This window comes from Pipistrellus kuhlii, unplaced genomic scaffold (genome assembly GCF_014108245.1).
Source record: "Pipistrellus kuhlii isolate mPipKuh1 unplaced genomic scaffold, mPipKuh1.p scaffold_m20_p_19, whole genome shotgun sequence".
In the NCBI taxonomy this organism is placed as follows: domain Eukaryota; kingdom Metazoa; phylum Chordata; class Mammalia; order Chiroptera; family Vespertilionidae; genus Pipistrellus; species Pipistrellus kuhlii.
In genome coordinates, this window is record NW_023425504.1 from 11,206,076 (window position 1) to 11,231,624 (window position 25,549).

General features: G+C 38.9%; 1 protein-coding gene and 1 pseudogene across 1 annotated transcript; one reads left to right on the plus strand and one right to left on the minus strand.

The window, feature by feature from the left end:
- The first annotated feature begins 6,700 nt into the window (after positions 1-6,700).
- On the plus strand, positions 6,701-6,799 carry LOC118722238 (annotated as a pseudogene).
- Positions 6,800-10,536: 3,737 nt separating this feature from the next.
- Positions 10,537-11,160, minus strand: LOC118722138 (coiled-coil domain-containing protein 169-like). Its single transcript, XM_036443518.1, has one exon. The coding sequence runs from the start codon at positions 11,158-11,160 to the stop codon at positions 10,537-10,539; it is 624 nt and encodes a 207-aa protein (XP_036299411.1).
- Positions 11,161-25,549: the final 14,389 nt, after the last annotated feature.

Consider the following 25,549-nt stretch of genomic DNA (forward strand, 5'->3'; position numbering starts at 1 on the left):
CTCCCAGTTCAGGCATGCAGAGACGCATCTGCCACAACCCCAGCATCGCTGTGGACCCCTGAACTTGAATCAGGCTTCCCTAGCCTTGATTTCTTACCTGTAAAGGAAATGGGAATTCAGTGGCTGTAGAGGTGCCTTCCAACTCCAATGTTCTCTGGGGAGCAGCATTGGGACCAGAAATCAGACCGCTGCCACTGTTATTGGCAAATGCCTCATCTTCTGTATCTGGGCAAGTCCCAACCAAGCCATTCTCCACCCTATTCTTTCTACAATGCCAAAGTCCCATGTCTCCCCCAGGACAAATCCCTACTCTGGCTGCCTTACCTATACCACAGGCCTCCTGGCCAGGGCTCTGGCCAGGGATCTTCTCTCTGCTCAGGCTCACCTTCCTGCTCATCCAAGATAGACTCTAACTCCACTAACACCCTGCTGGTCCCTTAGCCTATGTCATTCTCATTCACCCACTCACAATCTGGGGCTTGAACCAGACCCCTGGCTCAGGCATGTGGAGAGGCATCCACCACAGCCCACCCCCCTGCTTCAGACCCCCTGTTGTTCAGTCTACCATTTGGTAATTTAGGTCATGACCACCCCTAGCTTTATATATATTAAGGTACTAGTAACAAACAATAAGAAAGTGAATATTTTAAAACATATACAATAGCAACAAAAATATTAGGTGCTCAGGAATAAATCTAACCAAAGATGTGAAACATTTCTCTGCACTGAAATCTATATCTCATTGTTGAGAGAATATAAAGATCTTAATAAACAGAGATAGAATCCATGTCCATGGATTGAATTAGCAAGATTGTCAGGATGGCAATCAAACCTTCTCTTGGGCTTCCTAGAGCAGTGAAAGCCAAGCATCCGGGAAGAAACCAGTGATTACTCTTATAATTTAGAGGAAATGGCCAAACTATTGTGGTTTAAAGGTAAAGGAAGACCTTAGAATAGTTCTGGAGTCACTGCCTGAGTAATATGACAACTTGGGAGTTTGGCTCCCTTGACATTGCCTCAGAGACTCTTGCTATGCATGTCAAAAGTATCAGACAAATGTCCCTGTCCACCCTCTATGCTTTCCTAATTCTACAGGAATCCCACTGTATTCCCTTGTGGTCTATATCAACAACCTTAAATAACCAAAAGGCCAGATGGCACTAGCCCAGTCTAGCAGTTTGTTTGTTTAGATGAAACCTGGACCAAAAGGTTTATACTAAATGACTCTATGATGGTAGAACTGTTTAATAAACTCTAGAAGAAAATCTGTCTCAAGTCTGAAACATTGAAATATGCCTGAGTTTCCAGCCAGATGGCCTGCTGGAATTTAGATTTTGAATATGCCAGTCCCACAGGCACCAAACATGTGAGCCAAATCCTCCTCTCATTCTCTCTCTCTCTCTCTCTCTCTCTCTCTCTCTCTCTCTCTCTCTCTTTCTCTCTCTCTCTCTCCCTCTGATTAATATACATAGCAAAAGGAGAAATAGTTGGAGAGAAAGTGTGCAATACATCTATTTCACAATTTTGTCCAGGAGTAACTTTCTCATACAAAGGACAGCCTCCATCAGTGGCCTGTATGTCATCTTCCAGTTTCTGATCCCATGCAGTCGTTTCCTTATCTGGGATAGCCTTATTTGGCAATATACATGTTAAATTAAATGCACACAATAAGGACCCTGTGATAGCAGGATTGCTAGCAACCCCTGTTTTGTTTTTCATGTACTTTTTGTCCCCAGTGTCAGACAGAAGCTAGTCTGAAGCCTCACCTGCCTGTGACTGGGTGTGGTCTGATAGAATCCAAGCAGCTCAAATGATAGTGAGAAAAATTTAGAAGTAGTAATTTATCAACAAATACATGCCTGAGAATAAATAAATAAATAAACAAACAAACAAATAAATAAGTGAAAAAAGCTGGCTTTGCCATTTCTCACTTTCAGCTGCCATGCCTGAACTTGAGAGCCTTTCCAATTCCAAATTTCTCTGCAGAACACTGAAAAGAAGTGTGTGAGTGTGGGGCGGGGGAGAGAACCAAGATGGCAGCATAGGTAAACACCTGTATTTGCTGCCTCTCACAACCACATCAAAATTACAGCCAAAAGACAGAACAACTATCATCCAGAACTGCGGGAAAGCTGGCTGAGTGGAAGTTCTACAACTAGTGGTAAAGAAGAAAGCACATTGAGATTGGTAGGAGGTGTGGAGGCACGTGTGGAACAGGCTGTCACCTGGATGCACTGCTTTTTTTAATTGGGAGGGAAATACAAGCTCCTAATTGCTCTGAAGTCCAGTTCTGGGGGAGACTCTGGGGACCCAGACATATACAGGGAGAAACTGAACTGTGTGGCATTAGGCCGGAAGGCAAGGGCTGCTGCCAGCACCTCTTTCAGACAGAGGTGCTGGCAGCAGTCATTGTTCCTACGTGGGGAACTCCCCAGTGCAGGGCTGATGATCAGCCATTGCTGTTTGCTCTAACCTGGTGATTCCCTGAGACACCGCCCCACCTAATTTACAACCCCACCCAAGCTATGTGCAGAGGCTTTTGCATATGAATGAACTGGCCTTTCAAAAAACCTGTCAAACAGGCAGCAAGCAGGTCAGAGAGCCCCAAAGCTACCAAAAGAAGGCCTAAGGCCTAGAAACAACAGCCAGTCTTGCTTCACAGCTAGGCCTTGTCTGGGCATTTTGGAACCCAATACAAAGAGGAGGAATCTGCAGTACTCTCAGTAGCTCCTGATGGGTGGCCCCAGGCAGTGTCTAATTTTGCAACTCCTTGGAGATCCATGAGCCAATGTACCCAGTGGTCAGTGTGAGACCATACCAGATTACAACTCTTCACATCCATAAGGGGCAGACTCAGTGAGCACCAAAGCCCTAGTGAAGCAAGTCCTGCCTCATAAGGGTGTCTCCTGCACAGCAGCTCTTCCACTATAAACACAGCTGATGCTCACAGCCAATTGGCCTGGAGGTCAATTCCTCCCAGTGATACCAACAGCAATCAAGGCTTAAGTACAACAAGTCTGTGCACACAGCCCACAAAGGGTTGCACCAAGAGTGTCCACCTCAGGTGATTGAGGAGGCTGAGCCACTGGACCCTATAGGACACCTACCATACAAGGCCACTCTCTCAAAACAGGGAAGCAGCCAAAATGCAGAGACAAAGAAACATGTCACAAATGAAAGAAATGGAAAAAAGCAAAATACTAAATATAGAGTTCAAAACCATAGTTATAAGGTTACTCAAGAATCTTTTAGAAACCTCCAAGGAATTTAATGAGACCTTAAAAGATCTGAGTGAGAATGCCAAAAAAAATTTAAAATGGACCAGTCAGAAATTAAGCATATACTGATTGAAATAAAAAATAATATATAAAGATGCAACAGAAGACTAGAGGATCCCAAGAATCAAGTCACAGATTTGAAATATGAGGAAGCAAAAAACACCCAAATGGAAGAGCAAAAGTTTTTTGCTTCCTCATATTTCAAATCTGTGACTTGGTTCTTAGGGTTCTCTAGTCTATTGTTGAATAAAAAAAAAATATGAAGATAGTGTAAGGAGCCTCTGGGACAACTTCAAGTGTACCAACATCCAAATTATGGAGGTGCCAGAAGAAGAGAGAGAGCAAGATATTGAAAACCTATTTGAAGAAATAATGACAGAAAACTTCCCACACCTGGTGGAAGAAATAGACTTACAATAGACTTACTTCCAGGAAGTGTAGAGAAGCCAAAACAAGAGGAATCCAAAGAGGACCACACTTAGACACATCATAATTAAAATGCCAAGGGCAAAAGGCAAAGAGAGAATACTGAAAGCAGCAAGAGAAAAACAGTTAGTTACCTATAAGGGAGCACCCATACAATTGTCAGCTGACTTCTCAACAGAAACTATGCAGACCAGAAGAGAGTGGCAAGAAATATTCAAACTGTTGAATAGCAAGAACCTACAGCCAACATTTCTCTACCCAGCAAAGCTATCATTTAGAATAGAAGGTCAAATTAAGAGCATCACAGATAAGAAAAAGCTAAAGGAGTTTATCGCCATCAAACCAAGATTATATGAAATGCTGAAGGGTATTCTTTAAGAAGAGAAAGAAGAAAAGGTAAAGATAAAAAAATTATGAACAACAAAGTGAGAACAAATACATATCAACAAGTGAATCTAAAATCAAGTGAATAAAAAAATCTGATTAACAGATTAAACTGGTGAATGTAATAGAATCAGAGGCATGAAAAGGAAACTGCAATTCTCAAAGGTGAATGCAGTATTGGGGGTGCGGGAAAAGAATGGACAAAAATCGTACACTTATGGACGAGGACAGTGAGGGGTGAAGAGATGGGGTGGGGTGGGAACCAGGTGGAGGGATATAGGGGGGGGGTAGGGGAACATCTATAATAATCTGAACAGTAAAGATTTAAAAAAAGAAAGCAAGAAAGCAAGAAAGCAAGAAAGCAAGAAAGCAAGAAAGCAAGCAAGCAAGAAAGAAAGAAAGCAAGAAAGAAAGAAAGAAAGAAAGCAAGAAAGAAAGAAAAAAAGAAAGAAAGAAAGAAAGAAAGAAAGAAAGAAAGAAAGAAAGAAAGAAAGAAAGAAAGAAAGAAAGAAAGAAAAGAAGTGAGGCAATATGCTCCACAGGAACCATCAGCATCTATAGATAACACTTGAGTATGTTGATAATTAAATAAGGCCTAAGAAAAAAGAGAGGGCTATTCTTGTTTAAATACACAGAGTGACCAGATTGTTATGATCTCTGAACACATAATAATATGGCCACTCAGTGTATATCCTACACAATAAAAGGCTAATATACAAATTGTCCTTTGGACCAAGAGTTCAACCAGCAAACATGCTGGCCAGCCACCTAGCTGGACCCCACACATGCACAAATTCATGCACCTGGCTACAAACACACACACACACACACACACACACACACACACACACACACACACACACTGAGTGGCCAGATTATTATGTGTTCAGAGATCATAATAATATGGCCACTCAGTGTAGTCTGGAGAGAAATTTCAGGAATGTCCTTTTAACTGAGTATTGAACTCTCCTCTAAAACTTATGAAGCTCAAGCATTGCTTACTTGTTTGCCTTGTTTAATCAAAACACAGATATATTTTGTACAAAACACATAAACTATGATTAACTTAAATTGTTCAATTGTTCTCATCCGTATTCATAGTCACGATCCTCTGCCAGCTCCAGATGTTTCTAGGCGTAGTTAGCTCAAAAGCTCACTTGACATCATTCAATGGCATTCCTTTCACTGATGATTAACAGAGGACACAGGCCTGCCTCACAGCTTGGCCAGAGACTGCACTGATTAAGTCAAGCTTAAAGAATCAGTTTCCCTCTCTGTTTGGGGCCATTGTTGTCCCATACTGTTTAAAATGTAAGGGTCCCAAAGTAAAAAGCAGATTATATTAGGCTGAGAATACAGAAATAGAGAAATACATCCTGTACAGTTGATCTGTAAATTGGTACCAGGTCTGAGAACACTGAATGACAAAATGTGGTTTGTCTTTTTCAGAGGATGCATGTTCCCTGGCTAATAAAACAGTAAACTACCTTTTAAATTTAATGTGCATACAAATCACCTGGGGATCTCATTAAAAGGCAGATTCTGATTTGGTAAATCTGATAGGCCTGAGATTATTTATTACTAATAAGTCCCTACATGATATATAAGCAGTTCATCCTTGTACCACACTTTGAGTACAATGTTATGAACAAGTGGTAGGTCTGCAAATAAACCCCACTCCTCAAGTGTTGCCTGAGTCCTTTAAGCCATAAAGAAATAGCTATGTTTTGCTAAAACCAGTTTGGCTCAGTGGATAGAGCATCGGCCTGTGGACTGAAAGGTCCCGGGTTTGATTCCGATCAAGGGCATGTACATTGGTTGCAGGTACATCCCCAGTGGGGAGTGTGCAAGAGGCAGCTGATCAATGATTCTCTCTCATTGATGTTTCTAACTATCCCTCTCTCTTCCTCTCTATAAAAAAATCAATAAAATATATATTTAAAAAATATTCAGGTTTTTTTTTCTCCTGTAGTTTGCAGTCTAGGAAAAAAATGAGCCATGTTTGTACATATGGGATCAGTCAAAAGAAGATAAAAATGTAGGGTATGTCAGGAAAAACAGTGGCCATTTCCATCTTGGAGGGGCAACTACAAAAGCTTCAGAGAAGACAAGGCAATATGGGAGTTAGGCAGGAACACAGAAAAGGCTTTGAATATTGATGGATTACCAAAAGCAAAGGTATGGAAGCTAGAAAGCATGCAGCATGGGTAGGTAACAGTGTACAATTCCATTTGACTGGAATGTAGACTATTCTTCTAAGCAGAAACTAAGACACAAGTTAAGTTGTTCAGATAGTATAGGGAACAGATCACAGAAGATCTTGATGTCATATAGAAAAGCATTTGGACTTCATTCTGTATGTGAGGAAGAGAATTTATTTTCTTCACTCAAAAGTGACTTGAATGGAGCAGGGCCTCAGATTTTAGGATTAGGTGATCACTCTAATGGCAGTTGAAAGAATAGGTTGGAAGGGGAAGAACTTAGAGGACAGGGAGACAGTTATGAGGCTACTGCTTAATCAACCACCCAGAAAACATTTATTGAGCTCCTGTTTTATTCTAACCACTGTGATAATGACTTCAACATGAAACAAAAATATACATGTCTTCTGCTTGCTTTGGCAGCATATATACTAAAATTGAAACAATATTGATGATTAACATGAGTGCTGCACAAGGATGACACAAATTCATGAAGCATTCCATAGTGTGAGGAAAAAAAGATAAATACATTTTCTATGCCACTGTGCTTTCATAGCTTGAAGAGAGCTAAAAGGAGAAGTCCAGGGAGCTAGAAAAGCATAAAACAGGGAGCTAGAAGAGCATAAAACAGAAAAGTCTGGAGTGTCAGAGGAATTGTCCTGGGTCAGTGGCATTTTGATCCAGACATGAATAACGAGGAGGATGTAACCAGATAAAGAGGAAAGTGAAACAGTACTCTAGGCAGCGGGAGGGTCCTAATAAAGGCTCAGAGACTAAGAGAGCCTGGAATGCCCTGAGGTTGAGAATAGAGCATGACTGAAGTTGAGAGACAAAAAAGGAAAGAGACATGACATAAAGCTAGAAAGGTTGGCAGGTGTCACATTTTTACTGGGCCTTTGCAAAAGAGGCAAGATTTTAAAACTTTGTCTTAAGGGCAATGGTGGCCATTAAGCAAAGGAGTAACTTAAAATGTGTGTATTAGAACAACACTTTTCTGTGTTTCTTCTGTGAAGGTTGAATGGGAACAGGGAGCAAGATTCCATGCAAGAAAGCCAATTAGGAAAATATTTGCATAGACCACACAGGAGGTGATAGAAACTTTATCTCAGTAGAAAAGAAGATACAGAGAGGTAGGTGAACAGAAGCGACAATCTGAGGGTAAATTCAGGAAGGACTGGAGAAGTTGGGGAAGGACTGTGGAGAAGAGAAAGCAAGAACAACTCCTAAGTTCTTAGTTTGGGGCCTGGATGGGAGTTGTATCAGCCACTGATATAAAGAATATTCAAGTGGATTTGGAATGGAGTGAGCAAGATAAGTTCAGGTGAAGTTCCTATTAGATATTAAGGGGAAGATAAATAGGCAGCTCTACATGACATTAGATTTGGAGGGGAAAGGTGTGGGCCAGGAAAAGGAATTTAGAAGCAATCAGGATAAAGACCATGGCTGAAGCCATGCATTCTCATGGCTGACCCAAAAGATTCTTCCCTGCCTATCAAGCCTCCCAAATTGCCCCAAAATATGCAATGGATGGGTTGATACAGAAGTCCAGATTCCACCATGACTGGGGGAAAAAAGGGCATATTTTAGAAGAAAACTGCAAAGAGATATTGAGAATTTCACAAGTGATGGCATCTTTAGAGTTGGTATGCAGCCTGTCAAAGTGAGAAAGTTCTCATTTTATGTGGGAAGTCTGATAGATCAGTCACAAAGAGAGGGCTCAAGACTTTGCAGGTAACTTGTATATTAAAGAGCCTCTTAAGAGTCTTAGACTAGGGCTCCTTGCTCAGTTACCCAACATGTTCTTTTTAAAAAAATATAGTTTATTGATTTTTTTTTACTGAGAGGAAAAGAAAGGGATAGAGAGATAGAAACATCTATGAGAGAGAATCATTGATCAGCTGCCTCTTGCACACTTCCTTTTGGGGATGTGCCTGCAACCCAGGTACATGCCCTTGACTGGAATTGAATTTGGGACCTTTCAGTCCGCAGGCTGATGCTCTATTCACTGAGCCAAACCAGTTTCGGCTACCCAACATGTTCTTGACACACTAGGGGCTTGGTGCACAAAATTCGTGCATGGGTAGGGACCCTAGGCCTGGACAGTAATCAGGGCTGATTGGGGCCCGGCCAGGGTCTCCCTTCTTCAAATGCCCGCTGCCATTCAGGGCCTTCCTTTATTCAGCGCCACCCCTGGTGGTCAGCACATGTCATAGCAAGCAACCAAACTCCCAGTCTCCTGGTCAAACTCCCAAATGGACACTTTCCATATTAGCCTTTTATATAGATAGATAGATGCTCAATGTGCAAGTTAATTCCAGTATTAGCCTAAGCAAAGTCATAATTATTAATATTACCTGCTGCTCCCAGAAAGCAATCTATAATATATTCCCAAAACAGATATCAATGGCCTTTTCTCCAAAGTTTTATATTATACACAATTTTGCCTTTTCAGTAGCCTACACAATCAAGTTGGCTACAGTTATAAAGTAAAAATGTGCATTCTAAATAAAAAATCCAAAGACATTTGCTTTATACAAATTGTCTTCTTGGGTGGTATCCCTATCAGCTACCTTCAAATATACTTTGAAATTACTATAGCAGCAAATTACTATTTTCACAAGACCTGTTGAAGTGGATCTTTTTTAAAAAATAAAAGTGAGTAAATTAAGTCATCAGTAATATGTCTTCTAAATTTGTAGCAGAATAATGTCTGTGATGGCGAGGGAAGAGGGGAGGGAATAAATTCGGAACTCAATCTAATGCAAACCTCAGGATGATATCATGCATTCATATGGGATAATTTTTTAGTGAAACCAGAACTTGTAAGAATATGTGATGGTGGTAGATGGATATGGTAACTCTAGAAAGCCAATAAAATTGAGTGATTATCAGCCTCTGGACAGGCAAGCATGTAGAGACATTCACAGAATTTTACTACCTGCCTATTGATGCTAGAAATGTCAAGAACTGTGACTGAATTCTTTCCTGCAAAACTCAAAGGGAGACTTTGAATAGTACCTTCTAGGAAGATAATGTACTGAGCCTTAGCTCACACACAAGTGTGAAAACCTTTTGCATAGGTAGTTGAACAGGTTTCCAACAAGGAAATCTGGCCTTGTGTGCACAGAAAAGATTGGATATTAGATATCCATTACCCTACCTCATAGTGACCAGTCAACTAGTTGCTATGATGTGCACTGATCACCAGGGGGCAAACGCTCAACACAAGAACTGCCCCCTTGTGGTCAGTGTGCTCCCACAGGGGGAGTGCCACTCAGCTGGTTCACAGCTGGTGAGCACAGCTGTGGTGGCGAGAGCCTCTCCTGGCTCTGCCACAGTACTACAGAGTGGTGGCAGGTGCAGTGGGCCAGGATGAGCAGGAGCAGTGTGGTGCCTGACCTCTGCTTGGGCTCCTCCCTGCGGCTTTGTGCACTGCTATATCCCCCGATTGGTCCCAGATTGTGAGAGCGCATAGGCCAGGCTGAGGGGATCCTCCCACCCCATACATGAATCCATGCACTAGGCCTCTAGTTTTCTTACAAAACCTCACGTGACAAGTTATCTTTAGAGCTTAGAACTAGATATAATTTTGTCACTAGTATAACCAAGTAAATAAATATTTAGTAAGTATCCTTGATCTGCACAGCAATCTTAAGGAACTAGTTAGGTAAATATTCCCAACTGTATGAATGATGAAAATGATTCAAAGCAAATTATTTACTTAAAGTCAGAAGTTTAGAAGTGGCAAAACTGATGACAGAACAAAGATCTTAGTGTCTCCCATTTCTGTTCTTTATAGCACCCCACCAACATGCATGCCATCACTCTAACACAGACATTTTCCAACATCTGAAAAGTATTCCAAAGTAGCTCCTGTAGAGCTAACACTTAAAAATGATGGAGTCTCCATGATAGGATGTGCTACTAATACACTATTGCAATGATTGGGTTAATTTTAAATGTCCCTCACTTGGATTTCTTAGGATATTTTAAGAATGACAAACACTGCTATTATAATTTTAGGGTCATCAAAATTACTTTCTAAAATAATTTTTGAAACTAAACCAAATTATGAAAATTACTTTCACACAGATGAAGGAACAAACTTCTGAAAGATGAGCAAAAGAGTTTTAATAGCTCTTTCTTATCTATTTCACTCCCTGAAAAAAAACGTTTTGAATATTAACTTCACAGTGTGAATATAACAAATGAAAAAGGAAGAAATAGAAACCTATCCAATTCTTGAATCATGGCTTGATTTTTGGAAGAAGGTTTGATCTTCCCCTCTTTTTTCCTGATCCTTTCTTGGCATTTTCTCTCTTCTGATTAACTGTATTGTACCTTCCAATTTCCATTGGAAACTCTCTTATTCTATGAAATTCATCCATATGTTGTCTTCTAGACATTTCGTATAAGCGAAAGGCCTGAAATAGGTCATCGAGGAGTTTTTGGCGTTCATTTTTTATCTTTCTGCAAGCCCTCGATTCTTGTTCCACTTTACGTGAATAGTATTTCACTTGATTTTCAAGACGCCTTTTCTCTTGGAGTAGCTTTCTAAGTAATGTCACTAAATATTTCATTGGCAATTGCTTGTAGACCTGAATAGTACCTTGTATATCTGAAGGCTCTGCACTGAGTTTTCCCAGTTTCTCTTTCAGAGTAACTATTTGCTCTTTCAGGTGATCATTCATTTCAAGTTGTATCTCATAACGAATTTTCCATTCATTGTTTTTAATGAAGTTGGCTTTCTGTTCTGCTCTCTTGTATGTTAGTTCATTTATTGAGAGTTTTACTAAGTCTTTCTTATGGACTTCTTCCAATAACTCCAGTTTTAGTTGTTCAATGCTCATACCTTCATAGTTGTCACCCATTGTGTTAAGTCAGAGACCTCTCCACGCCCTTCTCATCAGCACGTCTTAGAGCAGAAGACCTGAAGAGTCACCCACAGCTGGGGAGAAGAAAGTGTTGATATGTGCTGTTACCATGGTGAACTGAATTCTAGAATTCTTGGCTGCAGTCCCCCCACCCAGCACCTTGCACATGTCATAACACTGCCTTCTTGTCTCCATTGCTCCTTTCCTTCTTTAAAAACATTTTAAAATATATTTTTATTGTTTTCAGAGAGTTCAAGAGTGAAAGAGAATAATCATTTGGCTGCTTCCTGCACACCCTCATTGAGGATTGAGCCCGCAATCTGGGCATGTGGCCAGTACATAGTTATTGCAATATTATTGACTATATTCCCTATGCTATACTTTACATCCTTGTGATTATTTTGCATCTATCAATTTGTACTTCTTAATCCCTTCATCTTTTTTGCCCAGTCCCCAACCTCCCTCCCCTCTGACAACCATCAGCCTGTTTTCTGTAACTATGAGTCTGTTTCTGTTTTTTGTTTACTTATATTGTTATGTAGTTTCTAAATATAAGTGAAATCATATGGTATTTGTCTTTCTATGACTAGCTTATTTTATTTATCAGAATGTCCTCTAGGTTCAACTATGTTGTTGCAAATGGTAAGATTCTATTCCTTTTTATGGCCAAGTAATATTCCACTGTACATATGTACCACAAGTTGTTGTTGTTTTTTTAATCCACTCCTCTATTAATGGGCACCTGGCTGCTTACATTTGTCTCCATTATTTCTGATAACTAGGCAGCTGTTAATATTATCGTGGTTCCTTTGCATATGATAGGTAATTTTTCCTGCTGTTTTCAAGTTTTTCTCTTTGGCTTTGAACAGTTTGATTAATATCTATCTAGCTGTGAATATATTTGTCTTTGTTCTACTTGGAATTCTTTGAGCTTCTTGGATGTGTAGATTAAAGCTTTTCATCAAATTTGAGAAATTTTACCCATTATTTCTTCAAATAATTATGTCATCCCCCCCCCCCCCCTCCTCTTCTGGAACTCCCATTATGCATATCTGGTGTATCTGATGGTATCTAACAGGCCTTTGAGGGTATTCAGGTTTCTTCATTCTTTTTTACTGTTAAGCCTGTTGAGTATTTTTTGTTTGTTACACCTTTAAATACCAAATTTTCCTTTATTTCTATAATTTGTATCTCATTATTAATATTTCTCTATGTGATGAGTCATTGTCATCATACATTCCTTTAATTCTTTTTTTAATTCTTTAGTCTTGAAAGTTTTACATATGCCTCCTTTTCCTCCCTATTGACCTTTCCCCACTCACCCCCCCTTTAGTTCTTTAAACATGGTGTCCTTCAGTTATTCAAACATATTTATAATAGTTTATTTGAAATATTTATGTACTATTAATACATCTATATCAAGACCCTCTCAGAAACAATGCATATAAGCTGGTTTTTCCTCTCTATGGGCTATGTCTTTTTTCTTTTTCTTTTTTTTAAATATTTATTATTTACTAGTGGCCTGGTGCATGAAATTTGTACACATTAAAAGAGAATTAATTAGAGGAAATATTTTAATATTGCTATTTTCCCTTTCTCTATACTAGAAGTGTCAGAGATGAAAGAAAATTAATAAAATGTATATGAAAATTTTCCTCCTTCAGTCTGGGGCACACCATGGGACCTGGAGTCAAGTCCCTACCCACCCACAGCTCCTCAAAATTACACAAGACCCAGACCCAGTCGGCCCCACCCATATCAAGCCCCACCGGGCATGGGGAGCAGCCTCAGGTCTCCTGGCCTGGTGCCAGGGGGAAGCAGCCTCAGGTTCCTGTCAAGACCCACTGGGTGAGAGGCACAGCCTCAGTGCTCTTGACAAGCCCTGCAAGGTTGGTGGGGAGCAGTCTCAGGTCCCCTGTCAAGCCCTGCAGGGCAGAGGGTGCAGCCTTAGATCCCATGGCCTGGCACCAGGCAGGGGATGCAGCCTCAGGTCACCCAGTGCACCCTCAAGTACCTTGGCCTGATGTCAGGGTGGAAGGCACAACTTGAGGGCCCCCTGGCCTGGCATCAGAGCAAGGGGTGCACCTTGAAGTCTCAGTGAAGCCCTGCTGGGTTGGGGGTGTGGCCCAATGTCCCTTGTGAAGCCCCACTGGGTGGGGAGCACAGGCTCAGGTCCCTGCTGATTGCTCCTTAATGCTTGTTACGGAAACCCCACCTACACTCTGGGCACCTCCATCTTTGTAATGGTGTGATGTTCAATTTGCATATTCCTTCTTCATTAAATAGTATTTTATTGATGTGCTTAGACTAATTATGTAGTGTCTATTTACCCTGCAGTGTGTGACAACTGGAATCTTTGCTCAGTTTAAAAAAAAAATTCTAGTGGTTATACTTAAGCATAGTTACCTCGGGTTCACCCTTGGATCATCATAGCTGGCACAATATATACTAATTACAATATTATTGACTATATTCCGTATGCTGTACACTTATTTCTCCTTTGAACTCAGGATTATTTGGGGTGTATTACATAATTTTCAAATAGCAATTTCCTGTTATATTTTTGTTACCGGTTTCTAGCTTAATTCTACTGATGTCAAATAATATACTCTATGATTTTAATCCTTTGAAATTTAAGACTTGCCTTATTTTATTTATTTATTTTTTATTTAGGGAGCCTTTATTAGCCAGCTGGAGACTGCTCTGCCATTCTCTACGCAGGTAGTCCAGAGAGAAGCCCCAACCCTTTGTGCAAGACTGCTTTTAAAACAATTTACCACATCTTGTTTTTGCAGAGTAAGTAAACAGTTTTTCCAAAGCATTGTCAGGGTCATGCCATTGAGGACCATGTTATTTAAAGGGTCATCCTGTTCATCAGAAAGCTGACACTGTTCTATAAAAGAAGGCCTATGTGCTGGGAAGGAGCCATGAGACCATATCTCAAGGCCTGGCCTGGTGTCAGCACTGACAACTCTATCTGGGGCATACTCCACAGCCTCCGTAGTGCTAAAAAATTCCCACTCTCTCCCTAACTGGTTTGGCTCAATGGATAGAGTGTTGGCCTGCAGACTGAAGGGTCCCAGGTTGGATTCCAGTCAAGGGCATGTGGTTGTGGGCACATCCTCAGTAGGGAGTATGCAGGAGGCAGCTGATCAATGTTTCTCTCTCATCAATGTTTTTAACTCTCTGTCCCTCTCACTTCCTCTCTGTAAAAAAAATCAATAAAATATATTTTTTTTAAATTTCCACTCTCTAACATTCCCCACTGGTTTTATGTAAATGAGTCAAATCATTGACACTTTTCGATCATTGTTAGCGAGGGAGTTATATTGACCCAGGAGGACTATAAACTTGATAGAATTAATTATCTGCTAAATAAAGTCAGTGGGCCTGTTTATAAAATAAGGGCCCTGTTTGAGGGCCAGGACTAATTTTTAGAGAGTCCAAAAAGTCCTGGTCTCTATATTTTGCCTGGGCTGTCTTAAGCCAAATATGATGAAGCCACATCGGGATCCTGTCAACCTTGACTGCTGTGGGGGTGGTCCTTTCCAGGTAGGAGTCAGTCTTTGTGTGGAAAATTTCTTTACCCAAACAGAGTCACCAGGGTGGAAGGATGGACTGGATCAGCTTTCTTGCTGGACTGTAAAGCCTGTAAGAACTTGAGTAAAGATTGGTTATGGATTTCAGGTTTTCTAGGTTAGGTTTCCATGTTAGCTGGTGAGGTGGGTAGGTCAGAGTTTGAAAAATTCACTAGAATCTGAAAAAGCCCCATTGGTTTTAGGGCAGCCTACTAGGCTGCTTCATCTGCAGCCTCACTCCCTCTTGCTTCTGGGGAGTCCCCTTGTCTCACATAGGTAGAGATGGAAAACTTAATTACATCTGATAGTGCTATCTGGCCCATCATCCTTGTTCTGCTTATATCTGTCTCTCTAATATATTACTTCAAGGATCCTGGCTCTAAATTCTTTTAGGGAAAATGGACGCCGGTGGGCTCTTTTAGCTACTTCCTGCTGAGGCAGGTCAGAGATTTCTCTCAGAGCCAAAAGTCCTTGCTGTCTATCAGAGGGACAATGAGGTGTGGGCACAGAAGGAGGTGGGCCTGTGACTTGGCGGAGACAAACTGTAACAAATGGGCTAGTGGAAGGGAAAGAAATCCTTTCAGTTTTAATAACCTCTATTGAAATAGAATTTTTCTCCTCAAAAATCCTCTATGCTTATTAAAAGGGCCATCTCAAGATCAATTTATCTATTGTATTCAATTTGGCCCAAATGTTGGCATAAACTCAGGAAAGGTAACTGACTACCTTTGCTGGAATTTCATGATTAAATCTTAGTGTGCCCCATAGTGATAGGAAGCCAAGCCATCCAGCTGCTGTCCAGCTTTCCTGCAGTATCTGCTGAGTAGGTGAATCCCTCACCTGTAGCAACTCCACCTGGGCCCACACCCTAGGTGTGTTTTTTTTTGTTTCTTTTTTCCATTTTTTTTATTAAAGTATTATATGTGTATATATTTTACCATTTCCCTCCCCATCCCACTCCCATATATGCCCTCAACCCCACAGTGTTTTGCATCCATCAATTATACTTATATTCATACATACAAGTCCTTTGGTTGATCTCTTACCTCTCCATTTCTCCCTAACCTTCCTGCTGTAATTTGACAGTCTGTTTGATGCTTTACTGCCTCTGTATCTATATTTTTGTTCATCAGTTTATAATGTTCTTTATTACCCACATATAAGCGAGATCATGTGGTATTTTATTTCATTGGCTGGCTTATTTCACTTAGCATAATGTTTTACAGTTCCATCCAGGTTGCTACAAATGGTAAGAATTCCTTCTTTTTTATGGCAGCTTAGTATTCCATTGTGTAGATGTACCATAGTTTACTGATCCAGTCATCTGCTGATGGGCACCTACATTGTTTCCAAATCTCAGCTATGGTGAATTGTGCTGCTATGAACATAGAGGTGTATATATCCGTTCCGATTGGTGTTTCTAGTTTCGTAGGATATATTCCTAGGAGTGGGAGTCCTGGGTCAAATGTGAGTTACATTTTTAGTTTTTTGAGGAAACTCCATATTGTTCTCCACCATGGCTGCACCAGTCTGCATTCCCACCAGCAGTGCAAGAGGGTTCCTTTTTCTCCGCATCCTCACCAACATTTGTCATTTGTTGATATGTTGATGGTAACCATTCTGACAGGTGTGAGATGATACCCCATTTTTGTTTTAATTTTCATCTCTCAGATAAATAGTAACTTTGTTTTCATGTGTCTCCCCTGGCCTTCCTTCTGTCTTCTTTCGAAAAGATTCTATTTAGGTCTGTTGACCATTTTTTTGTTGGATCACTTATCTTCCTTTTATTAAATTGTGTAAGTTGCCTGTAGATGTTGGAGATTAAACCTTTATCAGTAATAACATTTGCAAATATATTCTCCCTTACAGTGGGCTTTCTTGTTTCTTTGTTGATGGTTTCTTTTGTTGAGCAAAAGCTTTTTATTTTATGTACTCCCATTTGTTTATTTTCTCTTTAGCTTCCATTGCCCTAGGAGCAGTATCAGTGAAGAAGTTCTTTCAGCATATATTTGAGATTTATCTGCCTGTGGATTCCTCTAGTATTTTTATGGTTTCCCATCTTATGTTTAAGTCCTGTATCCATTTTGAGTTTATTTTTGTGTATGGTGTAAATTGGTGACCTAGTTTCATTTTTTTGCATGTATCTGTCCAATTTTCCCAACACCATTTATTGAAGAGACTGTCTTGAATCCATTGTAGGTTCATGCTTCCTTTGTCAAATATTAATTGAGTATAATGGTTTGGGTCAATATCTGGATTCTCTATTCTATTTCATTGATTTATATGTGTGTTCTTGTGCAAGTACCATGCTGTTTTGAGAACAGTTGTTTTGTAATACAGCTTGAAATCTGGTATTGAGATCCCACCTAATTTATTCTTCTTTCTCAAGATTGCTGTGGCTATTCAGGGTGTTTTTTTATTCCAGATGAATTTTTGGAGAGTTCTTTCTATGTCTGTTAAATGTGCCATTGGTATATTAATAGGGAATGCATTGAATCTATAGATTGCTTTGGGTAGTATGGATATTGTAATGATGTTGATTCTACCAATCCATGAACATGGTATGTGCTTCCATCTGTTTACATCTTCCTCTAACTCTTTTTTCAGTGTCCTGTAGTTTTCTTGTATGGGTCTTTTACCTTCTTAGTTAAGTTTATTCTTAGGTATCTTTATTTATTTATTTTTTTTTGGTGCAATGATAAATGAGATTGCTTTTTTAGTCTATTTTTCTGTAAGTTCACTATTGGTGTATAAAAAGGCCATAGATTTCTTGGCATAAATTTGGTATCCTGTTACCTTGCCGAATTCATTTATTAAGTCTATTAGTTTTTTGATGGAGTCTTTTGGGTTTATTTTTGTGTATGGTGTAAATTGGTGACCTAGTTTCATTTTTTTGCATGTATCTGTCCAATTTTCCCAACACCATTTATTGAAGAGACTGTCTTGAATCCATTGTAGGCTGTCATCACTGCACTCCGCTGCGTTTCCATCACAATGACAGTTTATGACTGTTCAGTAAACCATTCGGCCCGCGATTTAGGCTGGATTTTAGATTTTGGCCCCTTCTCTGATTGAGTTCGACACCCCTACTCTAAACAAAGTCCCCTCTGTCATCCAGGTACAGTTTTAAAATTGTTGTGTGAGGCCGCAGTATATGTGTTTACCTTATGCTACCATCTTGGTTTCTCTCTGTTCATTGTATTTTTTAGCAATCCATTGTATTTCAGTGGGGTCTGTTGTTATTTCACCTTTCATTACCAATTTTGTTTATTTGGGTCCTCTTTCTTTGCTTCATGGTGAGCCTGGCTAGAGGTTTATCAATCCTGTCTATCCTTGCAAAGAACTAGTTCTTGGTTTTATTTATCTTTTGTATTTTTTCTTTGGTCTCTATGTTATTTATCTTCACTCTGATCTTTATTAGTTCCTTTCTTCTGCTTACACTGGGCTTTTCTTGTTGCTCTCTTGCTAAATCTTTGAGTTGTAGGGTTAAGTAATTTATTACCATTTTTTCTTATTTTTTGCAGTAGGCTTGTGGTGCTAAGAAATTCCCTATCAAGACTGCTTTCTCAATGTCCCATAGATTTTGGATTGTTGTGTTTTCATTGTCATTTGTTGCCATATGGTTGTTGTTGTTTTTTTAATTTCTTCCTTGATCTCTCTGGTAACCCAGTCATTGTTTAATAGTATGTTGTTTAGTTTCCATGTGTTTGATTATTTTGGATTGTTTTTACTGTAGTTGATTTCCAGTTTTATGCCTCTGTGATCTGAGAAGATGCTTGATATAATTTCTATCTTCTTGAATTTGAAGAGACTTTGCCTATGTCCCAACATATAATTTATCTTTGAAAATGATCCATGTTCACTTGAGAAGAATGTATGTTCTGCTGCTTTGGGGTGAAATGTTCTGACTATGTCAATTAATTCCATTTAATCTAATGAGTCATATAGGTTTGATGTTTCTTTGCTGATTTTTTGTTTGTTTGTTTGTTTCAAGGATTTGTCTAATTGTGATAGCGGGATATTAAAGTCTCCTACTATGATTGTATTGCTGTCAATCTCTCCCTTGATACCCTTCAGGAGTTTTTTTTTATGTATCTGAGTGCTCCTGTATTGGGTGCGTATATGCTTACCAGAGTTATTTCTTTTTTTGGATTGCCCCATTTAGTATTATGAAGTGGCCTTCCTTACCTCTTGTTATGTCCTTCACTTTTAGATCTAATTTGACAGATATAAGTATTGCTACCCCAGCTTTCTTTTTTCATTTCCATTCACCTGAAAAACCTCTTTCTATCCCTTCATCCTCAGTCTGTGTGCATTTTTTTTTTCTGAGGTGGGTTTCTTGCAGACAGCAGATAAATGAGTCTTATTTTCTTATCCAATCCATTACCCTATGTCTTTTGATGGGGCATTTAATCCATTTCCACTTAAAGTTATTATTGATAGGTACTTATTTGTTCTTATTTTTATTTTTTATCCAAGTGTTCCTTCTTCACTTCCTATTTCTTTCTTTTCTTTTTTTCTTTTTCTTCTTCTTCTTCTTCTTCTTCTTCTTCTTCTTCTTCTTCTTCTTCTTCTTTTTTTTTTTAATAGCAGCCCCTTTAGCATTTCTTGCATTGCTGGTTTGGTAGTAATAAACTCCCTTAGTCCTTTTTTTTCTGTGAAGCTCCTGATTTCACCTTCAATTTTGATTGATAGCCTTGATGGGTACAGTATTCTTGGATTCATACCTTTCCTTTGCATGACTTTGTATATTTCATTTCATTCCCTTCTGGGGAACCAGTCTGTCTATTCTGCCATCATTTTTTTACAATTCAAGACTTGCTTTAGAGTTCATTATATGATAAATGTTGGTGAATTTTTCATTTGCATTTGCATAGAGTATGTATTTTTTATTTTTATTTATAATGTTCTATATCTATTGGGCCAACTTTGTTGATCATGTCCTTCAACTCTTCTATATGCTTAATGGTTTTTTAATCTGCTTTTTTCTACCAGTGGAGTCTTTATGGTTTTCTATGTACAATATCATGTCATCTGCAAATAATGAGAGTTTTACTTCCTCCTTTACAATTTGAATGTCTTTTATTTCTTCTTCATTTCTGATCTCTGTGGCTAGGACTTACTGTACTATTTTGAATAAGAGTGGTGAATGCATTATTTTCTTTTGTTTCAATGTAATTAAAATACTGGCATCTTATTATAGTACTACAGGGCCAATGCATGAAATTCGTGTAAGAGTAGGCCTTCCTTCCCCTGGCTGCCAGCTTCCTTCTGGCACCTGGATCTGGGCTTCCCTCGCAGCCTTGTTTTCATCTGGAAGGTAGTCCAGAAGGATGTCCAGAAGGACATCTGGTCTAATTAACATATTACACTTTTATTATTATAGATATGAGGATGAAAATTTCTTACAAGTTCCCTCTCCTTTATTCTCCCAATATAGTTTATATCACAATTTAATGTTGGCATCACTATGATTACACAAATATTTCACTGATGGGTCAAAAATTTTATTATGATTATATTTCCTTTTTGTATAATTTCTGTTTTTCAGAAGTTAATAATGACCTATTTTATTTTTACCCATTAAATAATTTATTTGAAACCATCACCAAGTCTTCCTATACCTTCCAATAGCCTTGTAAAATATCTATTGGTACAACTGTTCACATGGTCACATGAGCAAAGCTTTCAGATGATCTCTGAGTTTTGTTGTTGTTTGGCTTTATTTGAATTTTGAGGCTTTTTCTCTCTAGAAATGTCCTTTCTGGGGATCTCTGGTCTTCTCCAATCTGAACCATTTGCTTTCTCTAAATTCCTTTCACCTTTCCACTGGATAAACTCCATGTCTTGTGATTCTCTTTCTTGGTTTATAACCTTGTTTTGATTGTGCATTCCCTTCAGAGTAAGGGTTATTCTGCCCTATGATTTGATTAATAACTTAGGTGTAGATAAAATTCTTGGTTGAAAATAATGTTATCCTATCCTCTTATTTGATTAATCACTTAGATAAAGAGAAAATACTTGGTTGAAAATAATCAGTTATTCAGAATTTTGAAGGCATCACCCAATTCTCCACCCAATTCTCCTCCAGCCTTTAATTTTGCTATTGTAAAGTCAAATAATTTGTATGTGACATATTTTTCTCTCATTAACTTTTCAGGTTCTTCTCTTTATCCCCAATGTTATGAAAACTCACAGTGCTCTTTAGCTGGGCTCTTGGTGAGCTCTTTAAATCTGAAAACTCAAGTCCTACAGAGCTGGGAAAGTATTTTGGATTGATAATTTGCTACCACCATTTTCTGTTTTCTTTCTGGACAGTCCTATTTGATAATTTATGGATTGGATTGTTCTACTTTTCTTCATTATCATATTGTCCACCAAAATATAAGCTACACAGGCACAGGGAATTTTTGTCAGTTTGTTGTTGACATAATATATTCCAAGAGCCTAGAACAGTACCTGACATATAGTAAGCATTCAAGCAATTTTGATAAATGAAAACACTCCTTTTGCTCTTCTTACTGGAGGCCTAGGGCATGATATACCTCAGGGGATGTCCACCTGCTGGCTTAGGGTCAATCTCCCCAGTTATCTCTCTCAGTCTGGGGCTCTCACTGTCTGAGACCCCTCACTCCTTACTACCCACCTTCAGTGGAGGTGGGAGAGGCTCCCGCCACCACCTCTGGGCTTGCCAGCTGTGAAGCTGAGTGGCACTCCACTTGTGGAAGTGCACTGGCCACCAAGGGACAGGTCTTGCATTGAGCATATGCCCCCTTGTGGTCAGGGCACACCATAGCGACTGGTCATTCCACTGTTTGGTCAATTTGCATATTAGGGTTTTATTATATAGGATGTGTGATTTTGTCAACTTCATCTTCAAACCTGGTTACTGAAATTTTTGTATTATATTTTAATTTTTCAGGAGCGTTTTGTTCTTTGATTATTCTTTCTTTTATATAATCATGATCTTGTTTTAGTGAGGCAATATCTTTTCTTATTTCTTTAAGAATATTATTGTTTTATAGACATTTTTGTTCTCTACACTGTCTTGTTTGTTTCAATCTGTTTTTTCTTTGTGTTGGCCTCTCTCAAATGGAAGTTTTCTTTCAAATGAATAGTGACTTTTGGATATCCATTTATATTTAGAGGTGAAGAACTAAAAAATATATTGGAAATTGTGCTGCATAAAAGTGGAGCTTAGTCACTGGTGGGCAGACTTATTAGCTGACATTTTTAAGCCTTTCCAGAGTCTTCTAAACTTATTTATTGTTAGTATGTTTTCTAACCCTTAAGTTTCCTTTTATCATTTATTTATTTATTTATTTAGCCTTCATCTCTAGCCACCATACCACCAAACTATTCCTAAGCCCTACAGACTCAACAATTATTGGCTGCCATTCCATTTCCTTTCATCCTTTATTTCTCTTTCAGCCAGCTTTTCCTCTTTCTATTTTCCTTCTTTTTCTACCTCAATATTTAATTCAGCATTTGCTACAAGACACTGTGCTAAGTGTTATCAATACAGAAATTAATAAGATATGGTTCAATACTTCAAGGCACTCACTACTTAAGGAAGGACATAGTTATACAGCCAATGGCATCAAACACTGTCATTCTTGTCATTATACAGGGATTAATTGGGTGGTATGGGAGATCAGAAGAGGAGCAAAGGGAAACCTTTTTGGAAATATGTTTGAGGTGAAAAGTGTGCTGTATTAGTTTTCTATGGCTGCCATAACAAATTGCCACAAATTGGTTACCATAAAACAACATCCATGTATTATTTCCTAGTTCTATAGATGAGAAATCTGGCTGTAGGGTGGCTTGGCTGTTTCCTATGCCTTGAGTCTCATAAGGTCAAACAAGTTATCAGCAGATGTATTCCTTTCTGGAGCTCTGGAAATAAACTCACTTCCAAGCTCATTCAGGTTCATTGCCAAATTTAGTTGCATGCCAGAGGCCAGTGTTTGCTCCCAGAGGCCATCATTCCTTCCACTGATATCCATATGGCTTCCTTCTAGCAACAGTTGCTTTGTTATAGGCACCTCTCACGGACACCAGAGAGGTGTTACTGGACATCCCCTTGAGTCAGAAGGGGTGGGCTGTTTCCAACCTCAATCCTTGTATTCTCATAGAAATGAATTTATAGGAAAGAACTTGACTGTGTTGTGAAAAAACAACTTACTAAAACAAAGCATGTATCTTTATTGAAAAAGCAAAGCATGCAAACCTATACATATGGCTTATAAAGCACAGACAGGTTGGGTGGGGGTCTGGGAAAATTATATGCCCTCCTGTCTATAGGTCTCAAAATTCTTCTGCTGACTATTTTAGTGCATATTAATTCTCAAGGTCTTTTTTTCCCTTCACTTTGTGTGGCCTTCCTAGAATTCATGAGAAGCACCTGGCAACTTTATCTTGCCAAGCCTTGAGACTACTGGCTTTTCTGCTTAGGGAGTAAAACTCCCCTTTTCCTTTCCTCTTTCCCCCTTCCCTTTCTGTATTCTCTCATTAGGGAGGTTGTTAACCATTTGCTCTCATGTCCTTGGCTGGGAAAGATAATGGTTTGTTAGCTACAAGCTGGCTGCAAAGTGCCCTCGCTGTTTGGCCTTGTTTTAACTTTCATGTTTCAGTTTCCCTATTCCTCCTGCCATGGAATCATGTAACAGGCAGAATTTCTCTCACACTTCAAATATCTCTTATTTCCCCTTCTGTCACACCTCTCTGACTCCAGCTGGAGAAAGTCCTCTGATTTTAAGGGCTCCTGTGATTAGATCGGTCCGAGATAATCCAGGATTATTTTCCCTATCTTGAAGTCCTTAACTTTAATTAGACCTGCAAAGATGCTTTTGTTATATAATGTAGTATATTAATAGGTTCCAGGAATTAAGACCTGGATAACTTTAGGAGCCATTCTATCTACAATAATTGCATGCAGGGAAAATGGGAGAAAGAGTATTCTGAACAAAAGCCTGAAAAGGTGAGAAAACATTTACTTCAGGAAATCACAAGCAGCTCAATATGACTGTCACATGTATAAATTAGGTTGGACAAAGAAGCAAGAAACAGATAATAATGGTTCCTCACTCTTCCGTCTCTATTTGTTCTCCTTAGTTTCTTTTGGGTACATGATCTCATAATGATTAGAATGTTTCATCTCAAATCTTCCATATTGCTAATTGAAACTATATGTCCTCCCCATGTGAATTTTTTCTGCTTGATCCTAGTCTTCATCATGGCCTGATGTCATGCCAGCCTCAGCTATCACAGTCATCTCACTGCTGGATGTACCTGTTCAGCTGATGTATTTGCTGTCTGGATGGCTATATGAAATCCTGCAAATTGTGGCTTAATTTCCCCACAACACTACTTTCATCAAGTCACTACATTGCTCATTGGATCCTGATATCTCTTCTTTGCCTGTGGAAACCAAACAAAATTCTCAAGCCTGCATTGCCAAGTCTGAGTTTACCCTACCATGCCAACATTTTCACATACTCTATCCTAGTCAGCTTGACCTCTTTTTTACCTTCTGTCCATCATATTCACTCTCTCAGGTCTTTGCTCTTGTTTCCTTCTTTTAAAATCAGAATATCTTATTCCCTCTCTTTTCTTGAATCCAAATTGTGCCTAGCATTTCAGACTTCATATATTGTATACATCCTTCATAAAACTTTCCCCAAAACTCCAACTCCCTATTAATCCTTTATTCCTCTTCCTAACTTCCTACAACTTCTGATGCTTGTCTGTACTGTGCAGATTTTTACTAAATTATGTGCATTTCAATCCTCATTACAAACTTTGACTTTAATGATGCCATGTATCAAAGTCTCGTTTTTTCAATTGTACTATAAGCTACTTGAGCACAGGTACCATGTCCCAGTAGATTTTGGATGGGATTTTTTTTTAGCTCTTATCCAAATACTAGATATTTTGTATATAATTTAGAGAAATGTGCAAATGCGTATGTACTTGTGCTCCATGTGTAAATTAGTCACCTAAACTGAAACTCAAGGGGAGAAGCTTTCCCATAATATTTTTTGACAGAATTATTAAATATTTATCTCTGGCATCAGAAATATTTTACCAACTTTTTCTTTATATTGTATTTACACATTTCCATGCCAATGATTGTGTGTAGTAGTACTTGTTTTCTCTAGCTTTCCCCAAAGGCCAGTATTCTTTCACTTGATGAAATATGTGGATGATTTATTGATGGTGGTGTTATTTAATCTAATTCTTGCATGGTTTTCACCCAGAAATGATGAGAGGAAAGAACTACCCTTTGGAGAAACCGCCAAACTTTCCACTAAGACATTTTGCAAATAAGATACTGGATTTATTGCAAAACATATCCCAACATACAAAAGTGTATAGTAAATTCCATTCCAAATCACATAGTCCATAAGTTTCTAACTAGGGGGCTTTAGGAACTCAAAAACCCAAGTCTTTCTTTGATTCTAAGCAGAAAACTATTACTGAAAGTGCCAACAGTTGATAAGTTTGAGACATATGGTCCTATTCTCTGTGTCCAAAATAAGAATGGTGGGTTTAGCAGTAAATTGATAGTGTAAGTAAATCTAGCACTTGAAAGAATTTAATTAAACTTCCCCCATCTTAAGTGTAAACACCAGACAGAATATATCCTTGTGGTAAGGAAAGATAATGGAATTCCTCCATGGCAAATGGCTATTGCACTAGGCTAGCTCCTGTAGAAAAGGCAGGAATAATGCTCATATAAGATAGCCTATAGTTAACAGCAGATAAGGACTCTCCAATTTTGAGAGATAAATATATCACAACTAGCA